Source organism: Acanthopagrus latus, chromosome 18 (assembly GCF_904848185.1).
Source record: "Acanthopagrus latus isolate v.2019 chromosome 18, fAcaLat1.1, whole genome shotgun sequence".
Classification (NCBI taxonomy): Eukaryota; Metazoa; Chordata; class Actinopteri; order Spariformes; family Sparidae; genus Acanthopagrus; species Acanthopagrus latus.
The window spans coordinates 26,438,658-26,457,845 of NC_051056.1; the positions used below are offsets into that span (position 1 = coordinate 26,438,658).

The following is a 19,188-nucleotide window of genomic DNA, read 5'->3' on the forward strand; positions in this document are numbered from 1 at the left end:
TTGTTGACACGCGCATAGAGCTTCCACGCACTGACCTTGATTTACTGGCTGAAACATCTATTTGTTGAAAATGGTCTTTACAACAACAGACAAACTAATAATAAAAGACGTTTTTTCATTGTTGTAAGTGATCCTTCTTCGATGGGATTCAAGCCAATTGTATGCATGAGTCTCACTGAATAATGTTTAAGGTCAGTTTGTTTACTCAGTCATGAAAAGGGAGAGTTTGTCCATTTTCTTTGTTTAGGCATAACATATTCAATGAAGATTTTTCTCTTCTGATTAAAATTCCTCCCCCAAAACAACACAGTGCACCTTTAAAGTTGTTGCAGCAGCACAACAAACACTTTTTGTTAGCAAGTTGATGGGGAAGATGCATGTTTGTACGCAATACAGAAATAAGATGCCGTGCTGTGAACTCTCATGGGAAAAACACGGGCTTGTTGCAGTAAAGGATGCACCACCATCGAGTCTGAGACGCTGGTGCAAGGCACCAGAAACACCGCAGACTTTCCTGTGTCAAAAAAAAAAAAAAAAAAGCTTGCGGGCCTCGAAGAAAGATCTGTGCATTGAAACATGACATTTTACTGTAGCCACCAGAGGCCAGACACATAAAAGAACCTCCACCAAATCTTCACAGAATTTATGTGAGTGAAGAAAGCCACAGAGCTCATGAAAAATTCTCTCTCTTCTCCGGCATATAAATTGATACTTACATCAAGCACCTCAAACATACCTCGGTCATGTTTTGTGGAGTGGGAAGCGCCCGCGTTGGCGGCGTTATCAGTGTTTTAGGTTAAGAGAGCTGCAGTGGCACCATAGGGTTGCTACCAAACATCGTAATTAAAAGCGGCACTGCTGGGGTGGTTTTAAAGTTGAAATGCAGAGTTTCTCTCGTGCACAACAGACAAGTGTGGCCTCGACTACAGCAAAACACATTTTAATCACATTAGCAAAGTCTACTTCTAGAGCCCATCACCAGTTTTGGATAAAAGTCTATTAATTTCCTCGAACCCCCTGCATCAGCAGAGCATTTTAATTTACTTCACAATTAGCAGAGCTTCATTTCATTAATGGCAAAATTTAAAGGAAAAAACAACAGCCTCCTAATAAAAGAATATCTACTTTCGCTTCCAGCACCCGCCTCATCAGTTTCCTTCATGACTTTTCCTTCATGACTTCACAATCCCTGCAGTTAAAACGGGTAATTCCTAAACTAATTCCCTGCTTTTGGTTTCACAAAAACATGTCTTAAGCTGTGTGTTTATGGCTGTTATATAGTTTTCCCTGCTGCTGAAGAATAGCGGTGACAATTAAGAGAGGTATGACGCTTTAGTCGCCCTTTCACGAGTCCTCTGAGACGCGACTTGACAGCAGCCGGGGAAAAAAAAAAACGGGCGGAGGTATTTTTAAAATGTGAGAAAAACGAGCCAGGTAGTGATAGGAGCCGAAAATGTGAGAAAGAGTGAAAGAAGACTAAAAAGCTCGCAGGAAGTTAACCTCTCTGCTATGTTATTATCATTTTCCTGGAGTTCACAAATAAAAAAAAAATAAATAAAAAAAAGAACTTGGGTAGCTCAGCAGAGGCAGGTGTTTTTGATTAAAGCAGTGGCGACGGAGCTCTGGGTGCATTTCAATGGACTGGCGATCACATCCCATCATGTGCAAGTGGTGCAGTGGGGTTGACAAGTGAACCAAAGACAGGGAAGAGAAGCAGAGAAGAATACATGTATGAAGACAGCTCAGGCTGAGGAAGAAAAGGCCTCAGAGTGACACAACTGCCAATTTCAGTCACATCTGGCACCGCACGTGGTCTTCAGGACGAAACAGAATTCGTGTGGCCTCGTCAGCTTTTCTGTCCACTGTACATGGCAGAATTCCTGCTTTTGTTCACAAGCTTCTTTTTTTAAGTTTGGGTAGTGAGAGTCATTTTGTGTATGACTAATAAAGCCATCCTGAAAATGAATTGTATCATGGAATAATAGAGCATTCAGAGCAGTGATACAGAGGTTACTGTTTTGGCTCTGAACCATTAAAAGTCACTTTTGTACTTCAACAGAAATAATCTAATAAAAAAGATAGTGATGAATACAGGAAGAATATTAACCAGTGATGTCAAAAAAGAGGTTTTTAGGTGTATGATTCCAAACCTGGAGCTGCTGGGCCTCGTGGTTCTCCAGCCCTTCAACAATTGAAGCAAATCTCTCTTTATTGTTCCTCTCTGCAGCAATTGTCATGGCAGCCAGAATCTTATCCAGGCTGGAAGAAAACAGACGACAGGGAGCAGGGCACAACACAAAAGTCAACAAACACTTTTATCACCTCACTGACAGGACATTTACTCACAATTTTCAGCTCAAACACCATGTATCTTATCTTCCCGTGTGTGCCGGTGTGGACATTTGCTCGGCCAGTCTTTGGCGACCCTGACAAATGCTACCGCTTTCCATCTCTTTGTATGCAATCTGGCCTATTATTGCAGTAGTATCCAATTTTGACTTGATTGTGCTTGTTACTAAGGTGATGGGAGACAAAAAACAGGGTTTTTACTGCAAATGTGTTCTGTAGTCAAAGCAATTGAGGCAGAGTGTATTTGGCTGGGTGAGAAAGGGTGCAAATTATTACAGGGACTGCCAGACTAATGTGCAAATACACTTATTGAGAAGGTAAGAAAATTAGAGTACTTATAAGGGCTCAAGGCTGCTCAGCTAAATAGCACAATTCCAGCCTTTAAATCGTGAATGAAACAGAAATTCTGTGTTGCTGAACTCACAAACACACACAGGACTGCAATAAAAGTAAATGCATGTCTTGTAAGCACTTATGTAAATTCTTTCTGTTAGTTATTTACTCGGTGAGAACATAATAATCGCTAACAGTTGGTCTCACTGTCACTGCAAGGCCACATTTTCTTTTGTGCCTTCATCAGTTGAAAAATTGAACAGATTAACTCCCCTGTCCTCAACCTGGTGGATACAAAAGAGCTCTCAGCCTGTCACACAAGTCCCTCCTGCTGTTCAAATGATTCAATTAAGAAATAAATAGTCACACGTAATGTCAGCTGTAGAAATCGGTCAATTTATGCACATGCGAGCGGGTATGTGCACCCGCCACATGGGCTTCCATTTGCCATTTTTATTACCTTGGATCAAACCAAAAACCCTCCCAGGGTGGCAACATGTATGCATATTTGATTTGTAAGCAAGGAGATCATGTGTCTGACCATCAGGACTGTATGTGTCGAGTAAGCCTGAAACAGAGATAAATGAAACGGCCGTGCTCTGTGATAGGGGTTACAGAGTCGCAGACAGGCATGGGGAGCTGCATACTGAGCAGCTTTAAAGCCAGTTCAGACGGCGCTTCGAAACAGGCGAGATAGATCTGCTTAACTTGTCGTGTTGCCTTTTGACGCTGTCAGCTGAAGTGGGTGTTGAACATGAGCCAGCGTCACAACATTGGTTGGCAGAGAAGTTTTTTCTGAGCGAGAGAAAGTGACGCCTCAGCTCCTTTGGCTGTCATTTCTACAGGATACGTACATTTTAATGCAGGCCTGTGATCATGGCAGAGATTTCCGTGTTTACTTCAACCTACTCTGGAAGACTTTGAGGATGGAGAGACAGACATAGACTGAGAGAGAGGCAACACGATTTTTTATTATCTATACTCGGTGTATGTAGTTAAATATAGCTGTGTGTGTTTGGGTGCGAGCAGCAGAAGTCTGTCTGAGTGTTCAAGCGGTGACTGTAATAGACAACATTCACATGAAGCGCCACATTGATTAGGCACTGATTCAACTGCATCTATTTAGCAAAAGTCATGATGAAATTGAGCTGAGCTGACTGAGCAATAATAGATTCAAGAAAAAACTTTAAATCAAAATGATTGTGATTGGTTGTCTGTTTTGAATTCCCCAAAAAGTACTTAAAGTTCGTTAAATCTTGCCCAGACTTTAACCTTGTAAAACTGTAATTTAGCACATTAAGTTATTCATTTCCATCTGTGCCAACGTTGGAGGCTGCTGCAGGTCCTGCCACCAGTTGTACTGTTGGCATTGTTAACGTGTTTGACCCAAATTAAGGGGGAAAACACCTCATGCAATTATGCAAAGCATCACAACATGAATTAGCAGTGATTTATGCTCTTAATTAAAACTGCTAACAGGCCCTACAGTGCTCTAGGTATTGCAGATCACATTGCAATATTTGCTACAATAATTGACATGGTTAGTTTTGTAATAGAAATAAAGAGCTGCAACTAACGACTGTTTTTATTACTGAGTTATATTCCGATTAGTTTCAAGATTAATCGTTCGCACATTTCAATTTAAAATTACAACTGTCCTGAGCTCGAACGTAAGTAACTCAAGTTATCAACAGAATGTGAAGAAATGAAGATTCATGACATCATATCATGCGATATCTACTGCAGTTAACAAGTTAACCAGTGAGCCCCGGCGTCTCCTGATTCATTATACCACTGCGAGCTCCCAGTCCAGATCGCTAACTAGCTGCACAGCTCACAAAGCTAACTAGCCAACAGCATCTATAGTTAGCAGCAGTTAGCGGTGACTCAGCTGGAATGTTGCCCCCCTGTGTGTATGAATATGAGAGGATACCAATTCTTACATACTGCACCTTTGAAGACATTTTGGATAATAAGCTTGAAAAAACGAGTGAGACGATTAACTGATTATTGATAGACTAATCAATTACAGCCCTATAGAAAGCATACTTAATATGTAGGTTTGCTGTATGCTTGCATAGTAAAAGTCTGTTTAATGGTTATTTATGTTTTAGGTTGTGACTGAACACAATTGTGATTTTTTTTTCTTTCTTTTTAATGAATAGAAGTAAAACATTTTTTTTAAAAAACGGATGAAATCAACGGTAATTATAGGATACACACACATTTTGCTAATTAACATCTATCATAACACTTGCCACCAGACACACTGTGCAGAGTCAGAGAACTACTGGCATAAAGGCCCATTCGGATGGTCAGAGATATGAGACACACTGCTGAACTCAGCTTCTCCACCAGAATTTGTGGGTTTGTTTGTTTCCACCACTGCATACAGACTGACTTTGAAGTGCCATTGTTATTCTAGTCTGGCCCTGTGGGAAACAATAAAAAACGCTCCCCTAAATCCAATTTATAAGCTGTCAGCTAGGTTGTGTGTCCATGGCAAACTACACTGAGTAGCTCAACACATTAAAGAGACTGAACTGCATCATCTGACCACGTGACCCCAAAAGGTTTCTATATACCTTCTGAGGTCATCTGTAAATGCCGTGTGTGTTTCACAAGGGGGGTAAACATGCATGCTCGCAGTCAAATCTCCATCAGAGGACATGCCATGGGAGATGATTTCTAAAAAAAAAAAAAAGTGGTGATATCCCGGTGTTTACAAGAAGCAGCTGTCTCCTTCCCTCTCCTTGTTTCAGAAACATTACAGAGCATGTAAACACACCGGAGATGGACCGTATCTCTCTCATCGTTATTTTTATTTATTTTTTTCCGTCACTCAGGATTTTGAAATGGTGTTGTGCTGTTTCCATATCAGCTGTGATTTACTGAGGAAGATGGGGAAATATGTCCCTCGCACAACTCTGAATGCAGGAAACTCAGTTATTACCTTGAACGGAGGTTAGGGAAGCGTGCTCTCTGCACTTAGGTAAGACGGAGAAGAAGACTGCATGTAGTTTTAGTTTAATATGCAAAGGTTTTTAAATATCCATCACTTAAATATGAAATATTCGCCTCATAGGAAATGAAATTTTTCCTTTCAGCTGTAGTGCTATTTATCTGTGTGTTTTTTTGTGAGAGCTACTGACTATTCAGAGGTATCGGCTGCAGATATGTCAGCATTCTCGCACCCGGCTTGTGGTGCTCAAATCTCAACAACAATGTCTCTTTCCTGATATCATGACACTGTTAGGAATATAATCCACAGACCTTGTCGTGAGCGGTTTTATGTTTGAACTTCCACCAAAACAATCAAAGTGGATAGAGGAAAAATGTGTGCTTCTGATTTTAGGTTGAACTGTTCCTTCATCTGTGACAAAATCTTTATCTTACTGACAGTATGCCTACATACGTACTGAAACTCTTGACGTCCCTGTAACGTTTTGGATAACAGGAGAAGGTGTGTTGACAAATGTGATCAGACAATTAGACAACTTACATGTTTTCTTCTCCGATAATACAGAAGGCAGAGAGAATCTTGACGATCTCTGTCATCATGTTGGTCTGTTTGGGGTCGATGGCTCGTGCCAACAGCAACAGGCTCCGCTCATCTCCCAGGATCCTTTGCAGTCCATACTGTGAGCAATGACAGGGAGGAGGTGAGGAGGAGAAAAAGGGCGATTGGGTATAAATAATGAGAGCATTTGCATTCACTTCAGGTAAAAAATGAATTACACAAAGAAGTGCTAATGTACGTAAATTCTAGTTAGCCCTAATTTTCCTTTAAGGAGGGACAACGAGGCCATGGGAAAAAAAAAAAAAGAATGGAGAGGATGATGAATTAATTCAATTCAGGACAGGACTACAGGGACAAATACTTATAGTCTCCTGTATCTTTTAGTCTCCCACATCTGAAGGAATGGGCAGAGATGACCACGTGTGGGGAATAAGTCTAAGAGAAGGAATATCAATAGTCCATCTATCCTTGAAATGTGTGCCACTTTTGAGAAATGAGCCAGACCATCCCAAAAAGGATAATTAAAAGATCCGAGACTATGGGCTCGAGATGGTAAAATTAGCCTCACTTTACTGTCTCATTATCCTGCGCTTGTCAAGCGTCCACATTCAAATCAGGTTTGGTATTCTGGCCACCTGAGCTATTATTAGATACATTTAAGTGTACAAAGAGAGACCTCTTTCCTTATTTGTACTCCTTAGTGAGTGATACAGAATACCAGACATTAACTTTAGTGAATTTTAACATAATAACATCTTCAGGGCGGCAGCTTTCTTTGAATCACGTAAGGTCATTCATTACTAAGAAATCTTTATGTACATTTCATAGATTTTTAACAGAACCTAGATATGATATCATAACTAATAAAAGGAAACAGCCTTTTCAAGTCAATTGTCTGGTTTTCTCGATGAATTGTTAACCTGTGATCTGAAACAAAGCATTAAAGCAAAATAACTGCAAGCACGGCCGTTCCAGCCTTCCATTAACGTGGAGTTCAATATTATGTAATCAATAAGTTGTGTGTCATCGTTCACTCATACACACCTTGTTGTTCATGAAAGCTTTCAAGCACTGGATGAGTTTATGCTGGTTCCGTTTGTCAATATTCTCCTGCCTGAAAAACAAAAAACATAGCAGAAAGACATCGTGATCACATGAACAGAACCTGAAAAAATAAATTAAAAAATGCACAATGGCTGGATGTCACAGAAGATCACTCACTGCTTCTTGTCCAGGAGCTTCTCCAAAGCATCCAGGAGAAGGCCGAGACCCTCATGACCGAAATTATTAACCCAACTAGAGAGAAGAGAGAGCCGACAAACAAAAAAATCAGTCACCCAATATTCAGTCAGAATTATTATTGCCCTGCTGGTTTATTGTGAGCCATGTTGATTCACAGAAGGAGGCAAACACAAACAATATTGTATTAAGCTCAGAGGAAATCAGTCATTCAGACTAATATCAAGAGTTTAACACTCACTTGGATAAATTGACTGTTGTAGTTTTTAATTCCTAACAGGGAGCGCTGCAAATCAAAAACCACCCTTCCCTCCCCACTGCTGAATACAGTCTGAATGAGTTTGGATTTAAACTGTACCCATCTACAAGCAAATGAACAGCCATCCATCTTAACTAGTGTTCCCATCGCTAAGCAGTTTGTATCGAGGCCCCCCCAGTGAGCTGCTATGTTCCTGTGCCAAAAGATTAAGCAATGCAAGAAAGATAACACTGTAATCGATAATGGATCGCGAGAGATAATTGGCTATAAACCGCAGCGTATCAGGAGACGGCAAATGATCCAGTACAGATGAGCCCGTTTGTCTAAGCTCGAGGAAGAGAGAGAGAGAGAGAGAGAGAGAGAGGCGGGAGGAGGGTGGGAGGGACCGTGTGGTCACAGGCAGATTATGTCATTAGTGTCACTTGTTTTCAGGGCGCTAACTGTCAATAACGCAAAATGCATGGAGCAATTTTCTGACATTAACGGGGCACAAGTCAATGATTTATCCTGCCTTTCTGACAATGATTTGAAATAATAATGGTTTGAGTATTAAAGTCATTTGTATTGACTCAGTGAGTTGGAAGAGACCTTCAATTAGGGACGAGATGCATTAGCCGGAGGCAAGTGGCAAAGTTGAGGTGAGGTATTTGTGTGATCTGTGACGAAATTAGCACCCACTACGATGCCCCCCACCACCTGCCATCACTCAAATTTCATTAGCACGAGCAAAACCAATTTATAAGTTATTGATATTTAGTGTTGTGTATAATGATGATCTGTTTTCTTAATAAAAAACAAAACATCATAATGTTGCACATCTATAAATGTCTGCTGACAATGAACCGTGCAGCTCGAATGCTTCTTTCCAGCATGTGCTTTGCACATATTTAAGGCCATTACAGAAGAAAGAACAAACTGGCTTTATTGACTTGGTTTACTGCAGAATAACAGTGCAGTTATGTGTATTTGTGATACAGTGGTGGTACAAGTAAATTAGAGACTGGGACAACAAAGAGGGAGAGGAGGCGACATGACTGAGGGAGCACTACTCAGTAAATCCACAGTCTTTGTTTATGCTCCTTAGTAATGATGGTAAATGTCAGTCTTCAGAGAGCTGGAAACGGAACCAATATTTGTGAAGAAAAATGTGGTTTATTACACAGTGCAACTGCAATATGAGATTTCGGGAATGCGGCATGCACCAAGGTGTGTGTGTGTGTGTGTGTGTGTGTGTGTGTGTGTGTGTGTGTGTGTGTGTGTGTGTGTGTGTGTGTGTGTGTGTGTGTGAACAACACCGGAGAAAGAAAAATGCTTTGTCCCCTGCAATAAGAACAAGTTGAGGTTCCACATAATTACCATGTCATGCCGTGCAAGTAATCAGGTTACCACAGCAAAGACGGTGGAAATGTATAGTATTTGTACATGAAATGTTTCGCTCTACATTTGAAAGCGTGTGTATGCTTTAATTAAACCTCTAATCATTTTTTATTAAAGTGATTGCATTTGCACAAATATCTTCTTATCTATAAATGTACTAATTATGACTAGATGCCGACTCTCGTTGAGTTCTTCTTCTTTGTCTCTTTGTATCCACTGTGTAGTTAAATATGCTGACTATTATCATGATTAGTTGATTATTGGTCAATGTTTTAAAATATCAACATTTGTGAAATTTACCAGTTTACCAGAGCCTCTTCATATTGTTATTTTTTTTTTTTTGTCCAAGCAACAGTCCAAAACCCTGAAACTCTTCATATGAGCTATCATACTTTACACACACATTCAAGGATCATTTAATATTATTACATTCCAGCTTACTGTTTCATTGTGCTAATGTCATTTTAAACAGTAGCTATTATTGTTTAACTGTTAAATATCCCACCTCTGTTGCATGTCTTCTGATAACCACACTGGCAAATATCTACACTACATCTGTTCGACACCGATGCTCCAACATGGGAAATATGATCCATTTTCTTTCTTTTTGTTATAGTAGTAGCAACCAGCACCTGGCTCTTTTGGTTACACACAGGTCAGCACTCGTATATTCTGACATTCAAAAGCTTTATCAAACATCACACAAAGAGAGAGGAGCAAAAAACTTGAAGATTAATCGAGAACAAACACATTGACTCCTGCAGGGAAACATCACAGGTACAGGAACTATTCACAAAACAACCCTGAGAGCTTAACTAATAAACACCTTCGACAGACGTTGCACTCATTAAAGCAGAAGGCAAATTAGAATATTTTGCAACAGATGTTGGCGGAAAAAGTCTAATGCCTGCTCCGTGTTTACCTTCCCTCTATTATTGTTGGACGGAAAACTGAATAGACAGATTGGGATTGTCTGTGCAGGGTATTTTTCATCAAAAATGTATGTCTTGCTGCAGTTTACAACATAATGCGGTCGTCCTCAAGGTTCTGAAGGCACTAAATGTTTTGACTCCTCCCTTACATCCCAGACTGTCTATCATTTTCTGTCCCCTCACGTATACCCTCAGGTCCTCTGCAGCTTGCCTTCTAAATGTCCCCAAAGTTACCACAAAGAAAATGAGAGATGGTACTTCTACAGTGCTTGTCCTGAGGCTGTGAAGTCCCTTGTCTCTGTTCTTTGGAGAGACTTGTGCCTCAGTGGACAGCATACTATTACAACTATCAACACACAAAAAAACAATACTAACAACACAACCACAGTGACTCCTATGTGTAGAAAAAATAATGTGACAACCTGTCTTAACTGGCCTACCAGTATTGGCATCACTAAAGGTTACAAGCTTACAGTATTACCAGGGGGTATCCTAATCAGATAACCTATGTTGCTCAGGAAGTAGGGCAGCAATTATAAAGGTGACTACCGCTCGTGTTTGGTCAAACACAATGGACTTGTTCCTTGGGGGGGCCGATGTAGCAATTCAACGTTAAAGAAAACAAGAGATCGGATCTGTTTCTTATCAGCCTCTTTCTCCTAATGTGGGCATACATCCAGAGATTTCATTAACTTTTGGGAGAACTTGTTCATCTAATATTGATGGCTATAATCCTCTAGTTAAGTGGCGCCAAATTGTGTTACTTTCTGCAGTCATGTAAATCCCGGAGGCAAAATGAAAAATTCATGGTCGGTCTTAGGGAAGCAATTTCTTTGTATTTTGTGGTCTTTCTAATGGCATGATGCAATTATGTTGTAGTCATGCTAACTGCTATAAAATGTGTGCATATGAAGCCTCACAGTTAAGCCACAAAGTCGAAATGCAGAGCAGTGAGATGCCAATCTGTCTTTTCTGTGAAATGACATTTGATCCCCATAAGACCAAAAGGCGTTATTGACTTTCTGACATGCGTTGACATAACAAATGTAGTTATGCATGAGCAAATATTCATCCATCCATCCATCCACCCATCCAATATCTACATTGCTTATCCTTTTCAGGTTCACAGGGGACTTGAGCCTATCCCATCATGCATTTTGTGAGAGGCAAGGGAAGACCAGGGGGACAGGTCAGCAGCCTATCACAATGCAAACACATACATACACAAAGACACTGAGGGACAAAAGGCTGGAGAACATGCTAACGCCACACAAAAACCTCCCAGATGTCCAAGGCCACATTGCTGCGAGGCAACAGTTGCCACCACAACAGAAGATATGCATGTATATTGGCAAGTGTGCACTTTATATTAACCCGTTTATATATTTACAGTATTTTCAAGGTAAACAGAAGAGAACCTTTTAAAAACTCAATCACCTCCTCGGCCCATCCCTCGGCACAGCTCACTTCAAACTGCACTTCAAGGTTTTTCTCTGCTCGGGAACAAAACAATCTGCAATGACAACTCAGTATAGCTACATTAACTATACAGTCACATTTCACGTTTTCTTTTTACTTGCCCTGTCACACACATGCATGATTGAGTGAACAGATTGGTGACCCTAGTGCCAGTACAAGGAGTGACGGCGTACTGTATGTAGAAACTGTGCATTGCTAAATGTGAGGGCAGATATTCAAAGCAAAGGGTGTGGGGAAAAAAAGAAAAAGGAAAAAATGTGTAGAGTGTGTGTCGAGTTCTGCAAATACTTGGCAAGGGAAATGTTAGTACATGATGAAAAGATTACTGCGCATCACCAGCCACAGCAAGTGACTCAACAGCGACGAGAGAAAGAAGTGAGAGGCAGACACTCTCTCAACCTTTCTGTTTGACTGATCGCTGGTCTCGTGTTCAGATGGCTTGTACGCGCCTTGATTTCAGTCTATAGAGAAGTTTTATTATTCCATCATGGCTAGGTGGGGAGCTTTGTTATTGAAAGCTTCTGTGCAAGTGCAATATCTTTCATATTGTATTACAGGCAAGGCCGTACGACTGTCCCTCTGTGGGACTACTCACCTATTCAGTGCTGCAGGACTCCAGTCGAGGCCCAGAGCCCCGAGCAACAAATAGCTCTGAACATTATAGCTTGAAACCGAGCACCAGCAGTGTCTGCTCTGTGATTTACCATGCCAAACATGGGGCTACATTATACTCTGATCAATTTAATGGCCGGCTGAAATAACTATAAAGCACAGGGCATATCAGATGGCAGATAATAGATATAAATATGAACTGCACTTTTTTTCTGTTCATCGCATCTCAAAAATGAGTAATTCCTAAAGGAGCAATTAAGGGCGACAGTTTTGTTCCTTTTTTTCTGAAGTGTCCTTTGCAGCTTTGATTTATCTGATTTGAAAACAGTCCATTATTTTCATTGTCAATAATTGTTGTGCTCTGTGCACACTGCTGCGCTGCCTGTGTCAACCGGCTGTCAGAGAAGAGAGCAAAAACACCCTGGAAGTACTGGCGCATTGATATGGCAGAAAATTTGAATTGCAGCCATTTCAAATATTGAGAATCTGTACATATGAATTAATCTGATATCTGACATTTTAAGTATTTCAGGGATAGTTGAGGGATATGGTAGAACCAAGGTTCCCAAAAAAAATGCTCAAAACGCACCAAGTATGACCGACACACTGTGCATCCAGCATTTTCACGAAGACAGAACCAAAGTCAGTGACCTGTGCTGTCCCTCACGGGGAACAAGGGGAGGCTCGCGTCTGGTGCATGTAACTCCAGGTAACATGCACAGAAGCTTAGACGCTCCACTTCGCTATCCTGATATGACCTCAGCTCTCTAACTGGCACAGTTTGTACGTATAAATGAACCACAGCATGGAACTAATTTGCCTTCTTACTTTATAGATAAACTATTTCAGAAAATGGGTTCTCTTCGGCTGATATTTCATTTTAATATACATGTAATGTAAAAAATGAACTGAGCCACAGAGAAGGAACTGTTCAAATTAAAACGGTCCCAAAATGGGACATTGGTACTAAAGCCAGTACCCCAGTCTGCTGACAATATTCCTGGTGTCAGCGCTACAAGAATGTGATTGCTGGCATAGAAAAGCAGCCATAGGAACAGCAGCGGTTCAAAAGGAGCATTTTGAACTTCTAATGGCATTTGATTCTCAGCTTGATTCCAAGTCATGGTTCTAAGAAAGAGCCTAAGACATAAATGTTCAGCCTCTCCTGGTGGAACTAAAGGAGGTTGTGTGTGTCTCTTTGTGTGTCTGTATGCACGGTGATGCAAAACAAAACTCAATGGAGGCGGTAATCTGTACGTGTGCGAGAGACTGGGGAGTGCAGGTCTCTATCAGAACTGAATCAGCGAGGAAGTGCAGCCGGCTGACAGCACACCATGCTCCCCAGTCACTTTGAAATGACCCCCCGCGGAGTGCAAAACACTCTGGAAATTTCTAATTATCCCCTGAACGCCACCAAGGATTCCTACATAACAACCCTCACTGCTGCTGTGTGATGGTATACAGAAACCAGCAGTACTACTGGTGGATTGCAGGTTGATTAGACCAATTAATGTAACCGTTCAGTGCACCGTAAAATCTGTATGTGTCGTGTGGAAGATCACAGTGAGGATCATCACGTTTGATGTGATGTATCTGCACATTCCTCAGGCTTTGTGCAGAGATGAGTTTCATCTTTCAGGGAGGAGAAGGAAATGCAGTGGCAAGCACTTCTTTGAAGGAACGGATTCTATTTTCAAAGCCATAAAGTTGCCATTTAGTTCAAGTCGCTGTCACCTTATACAGTAGATGTATAAAGCCCCTTGCAGAGTGTCAGTGTACGCCTCCCAGGATGTGTGCATAAGTTTGTGTTATCATTTGATATCTGCTGAGAACAACTAAAACATTCGGACAGCTTTGCAGCTTTCCCAGATCCTGGAGCAGACGAGGCGACTTCAGAAGGTTGGGAGAGTTGATAAATGCTTTTATTCCCTAGCTCAAAACCGGGAACAAAAATGTGTCACTCTGACAGTTTGGACCAGATGGGACAGATTTCCGGCTCAGATATGGGCTCAAGTCATGTGGGATTCTGGGAAATGCCGCATGTAAGAGAAAAATATATATATTACACCAGCAGGTTGCCTATATTTTAGCAAATGCTGTCAAGCTGTACTGTTTAATGCATGTAAACACCCAGAAATGCAGTTTACTGCGTTGTGTCCAGAGGCACCATGGTAATTGGACAACATCTATATACAGTTGTTTTAGTCTGCCAATTACTCAAAGCACTTTATAACACATGTCGCAATCAGCCATTCACACAAACAGCCATTTGGGATTCTTTTCTTGCCCAAAGACACTTCACACAGGCTGGAGTAGCGGAGGGTCAAAACCAATGACCTTCTGATTAGTGGATGGGGCCCCTCTACCTCCTGAGCCACAGTCGCCCCAAAATTTGTCCTTCAAAAAATTCAGAAACAGATATTTCTGAATTATGTATGTATCACTTTGGGGCCGCAGCCGATATGGGTATCTCGGAGGTTAACAGATGGTGTCATAAAATGAAATAGGCATCACTCTTAAAATATACCCAGACACTGAGGACATTTATGTCTTCAAAATCGCTTTCACTGCCTCTGAGGAAGAATAGGACGAACGTCGCCGTTGAAGTCAGCCGCAAGGGTAAAAAGTAGTTAACTTGCTCATTTCTAACTGCTGGTCACGTCTGTTGAAGACAGTGTCGTAACATTTGTGCCAAATTTAACAGTCGAATAAAACTCTCTGGATGCTATAAAACAAGACTGATTGCACCATCCTGACAACAATAATTGTGGATTCACTAATGAGTGAATGACTTCTGTTGCTTTGAAAAAAAAAAAAAAAAAAAAAGAGCAGGAAAATCGTTGCCTTCAGACTTCTGCAACATGGTCATGTAATTTCCAAATCGTTCCTGTCTTATTTCTCCTTGACAAGTGACAGAGCAAACCAGTCTGAGGCCTGGAGGGTGAACTTGGGCTGTAATAACACTGGGAGTCCGGAGACTAGATTCCACAAGCGTAGTGGAAAGAAAATTACCCCACTGGAAAGCTTCCACCTTCACTTTACCTCTCTGGGGTTGTATTTTACGGCCCTGACAGGTTAGATTTTTGGATATCTTGTGTCTCTCCTCCTTCCTTCCTTCCTTCCTCATTCCTTCCTGGAAGATGTTAAATCTCAATCGCCATGCTGGCAAAAAAAAAAAAAAGTCAAATTGCTATTTTTCCATTACTCTACAAAGTGATGGGATGGGGAAGAGACGGTGCTTGATCCAGAAATTTCAAAGGCGTCAGACTGTCATGTGTCCTGAGGTAGCCTGTCCCCCTTGAACTCCACTGAGGACATCTGTTTTTTTTTCTTAAGCTATATTTAAAATTCTCGAATTGACAAGGAGTCTGATTGAGCTTACAAAAGCACTGTCCAGGGTAACAAAGTGAATCAAGAGGATCAATTATGGATGATTCACTGAGATAGGGAGCTATTTCCACATCAAAAATGACAGAGTTGAAACGGTTATTCATCTCTGTGAAGAATCTGTGTCGGACAGAGCCGGCCCATTGATGTCTACTGTACCTAAATCCTCACACGAGTGCCATTCATCAGCGCGGTATTAGCTCATTGCCACTACTCACACTTTACACCTGTGCCAGACAAGATTTCTGGCCTGAGCTGTCAGGGGTGTATACCGTATACAGCCTGTGAGACGTTTAGGTTCTCACATTTGTTCTAACAGTCGGACAGATGGACAAGCTCCCTTTGTGCTGCTGTTGCTGGCTGTCGTGCACGCAGCGGACTGAGGAGGCCGAGGGAGGCAGAGCTGAGGATATATGAAGACCAGTTAGTGCTGCTAATAAAAGAATATTTGTGCCAAGGAAGTGGCTTTGGCACCTTTTTTGTTTTAATTCAACGAGTACAATTAAAACATAATGGCAATCATGTTAAGTAATATCTTTTCACCTTTAACTAGATGTTTCACAATCTAAATAAAACAAGAGTAGGATTCGACAGTAGTTAGATGGTCAATAAATAACAGTGGTGGTCATATTATAAGTTCTCTTGAATCAGAATCATAGTTTATGAGATGAAGGATTTTGAGTTATTTGAAGGCTTTCTGCTCCATCATTATACAATGAGAACCAACGCCATACTTGGCAGAAATTCTAGTGTTTGCCGGCGTGTTTTCTTCAATGCTTTATCAAGGTGGGCATTAGGACAGACAGTCAATGGGACGAGCAGCTTTCTGTTAGCGGGCATAGTAACTCCAAAGCTCGTAAAAAGCCCATTACTAGTGTTCCATGCAACCCTTGCTGCTCGGCTCGAAAGCATTCAGCTGAGAAAAGCTGGTGAGACTGATTCAAGACTCAGAGACACCCTGTGTGGCGGAGCAGCAAGATCATCACAACAACCCGCACCTTGAGTACCCAGACACAGAGAGAAACTCTGGTGTCAGCAAATGTCTCCCGTCTGCACAAAAAAAGAGACCCCCACAAGAAAATGCCCTCGAGAAAATGTCTGACTCGTACCGTGAAGATTTCACATAATGAAAAGTTAGAAGCTCAGTTCAATTTTGCTTAAATGTGTCTTAGGGATCTGTGAGCTTGCAGATCTAATATGGAAGTCACTGTCGGGATTTGACGGAGTCATAGTGTAATGCTGTAGGCTGAACACAGGGAACGCCGGAGCTGGGGACATGGATGTGTGCTCCGCTGCCCAAACCCACTAAAACCACTCTCCTATTTTTATATGAGAAAGTCAGTTGATGGAGCAGCAGCTGAGTTAGATCAGAGGAAGCGAGCTTTAACCTCACTGCTGCAGAGCTGAAATGGATCTGACTGAAGTGATCAAACTAAGTGTGAAAGGAGGATATGCCAGATCTTGTAAAGACAAAATCTAAAAGTACATGACACAAAAGGAGAAAAAAAAGAAAAATATGTGTTGCCTATTGAGAGAGATTTAATTCCTTGATATATATTTTTTTTCATGGATCTAATCACAGTTTTCACATGTGCGAGACAGAGAGGAAATAGACTGAGACACGACAGTGAATAAGAATGCCGGACTGAGACACAGCAGGATTTCTCTCCCACTAAATGGAAAAATAAGAGGGTTGTAATTTTCCTGTAAATTGGCATCTTACTCACGTCAGTGGATTAAGAAATTAATGAAAAGTGGCTAGTCAATCTGACACTTCTAAATTAAGAAGAGAGTATCCAAATGAAAAAATTAAAAGGGAGAGAATGAAGTAGGGGATAAATAATTGGCTGGGGAAATTTTTGACAGAAAGAGAAGTGGAAAACATGGCAGCCGAGAAGAAGATAGTGGAAACAGAGTAAGCGGCGGATGCTCCAGGCGATGCCATCTGTGGGTGGATCTGCAAAGGCTGCATGCCACACACCTGTGTGGAACTGCCTGGGAGATAAGGCCCTCAGCACAATGGCCCTGTGGCCACCTGTGCTGCCAAACAGGTGCACAGCCTAGCCAATTAAACTATTAGACAAACACAGGCCTCTGGGAGCAAATTAGCTGGCTGCCCAAACATCAGAGGAAAAACAAAAAGCACTGGTAAGCACTCACTGTGAAGAACAACAACACTTTGATGGGGAGACTTTCATTTCATTGTATGGAATTAAGTGTTTCACAATACAAAGCCCTGGTTTTGATTGAAATCATGAGGTGAATGTCAAAAAGTTTTATTCAACACAGACCACAAAATGTAATCCTCTGCAATGAATATGATAATTGTTTCAGTGTGTTATGGTCTAAATTTAGCTGTTATATGAAGAAATGACACATGTTTCTCGAGTCATCAATGCATGAGACGTATAGAGGTGCCTATATACAAAGAGGCTGGACCATATACAAGAGTCAAGAGTAAGATAGCTCTATTAATCATGTAAGATATTGAGCACCATTTGTATGTGTTTAAATGGCCCACCTGTCACACATTGCTGTGCTTTAACTCATCATATCAACATTATTTGAAACACTGATTGTATAATGAGCTCATGACTAAGAAGATTTTTGCACAAGAATCAGCTTAAAAATATTTGAACTTTTTGTGCTTGGCAACAGGAACAATGCACTGATCTATTCTTGTCTGTCAAACAAAAAAAATCTGCATTTCTGTAAATCTGTAAAGTTGCTTCTTTGTCTGCCTGTGGATTTGGTGTTAATCAGGTCAAATCTTGTGAGTGATAAAATGTCTTGAGTTTTCTTTAATGTAAACAATCATGAACATTGTATTGCCCTTGATATAACCTCCAAGAGAAGAAAGATGAGTTTACATTTTCAGAAGTGTTTTATCCTTCAAGAATAATAAATCGTATCTTCTGTCATAACATCTGTCTTTGTGTTTGCATCCTGCCGACAAGCTCTGCAGCTCTCCTACAGTGCTCCGCCATCACATTTTGGCAGATTTTATACAATATTTTAATACTCTAGATCAAGAAGTCATATTAAAAAATGATATTTTTTTTCATTTTACTTCAAAGCCACGTATGAGTTGAGGAACAACAGATATTCGTTCCTCTGAGGATTCCGGTCGATTCAGAGACAGATTCTTCCAACACTAAAATGGTTGATAAATACAGACCCCAACATTAAAATTCTGCTCTTTACCACCAGATCGTTTGAACACAGGCACGGCAGTCTTAAACAAAGTTTGTCTAGCCTTTTCAGCTGTGAGAAAACTAGAAAGTAATCAGCTCTCGGCTACACTCCGCCATTTCTGTTGGAAAGGGAGCCTGTCTCTATAATGAGAAATGCTGCTCAGTGTTAGACACTACGAGGTGTAACTAGGAAAGTAAAATATATGGAAGCATATCCACAAATTATCCATTTGTAAAAGCAGGCATGAATGCACCGTTCTGTCCTCTACTTCATGGTTGTTTTCAGTATACGATAACATACCATACAAAGGTTACATTAACATAGTGGAGTCAGAAGAGTCGCAAACCAAATGTGGGTTTCCTGTGTGTTGTGATCCATGACAATTAGGTGTATTCATACTGTATTAATTATGAGTAACCTTATCCGTGCTTCAAGAAAACAATCAGTGCCTTTTCCAAGACAGAAATACTGACAGGCGTAAAAAGACAAGCAAGGGGAACCTGTGT

At 41.0% G+C, this 19,188-nt stretch overlaps 1 protein-coding gene across 6 annotated transcripts in view; it reads right to left on the reverse strand.

Annotated features, from left to right (window-relative positions):
- The window catches only part of diaph2 (diaphanous-related formin 2), a 391,770-nt gene that overhangs the window by 266,603 nt on the left and 105,979 nt on the right, over positions 1-19,188 (reverse strand). For all 6 annotated transcript variants that reach the window (XM_037076294.1, XM_037076293.1, XM_037076295.1 and 3 more), the window contains 4 exons: positions 7,424-7,498; positions 7,247-7,316; positions 6,185-6,321; positions 2,151-2,259 (listed from right to left, as the gene is read on the reverse strand). In XM_037076294.1, the coding sequence (XP_036932189.1) occupies positions 2,151-2,259; positions 6,185-6,321; positions 7,247-7,316; positions 7,424-7,498 (391 nt within the window). The remainder of the gene's footprint in view (positions 1-2,150; positions 2,260-6,184; positions 6,322-7,246; positions 7,317-7,423; positions 7,499-19,188) is intronic.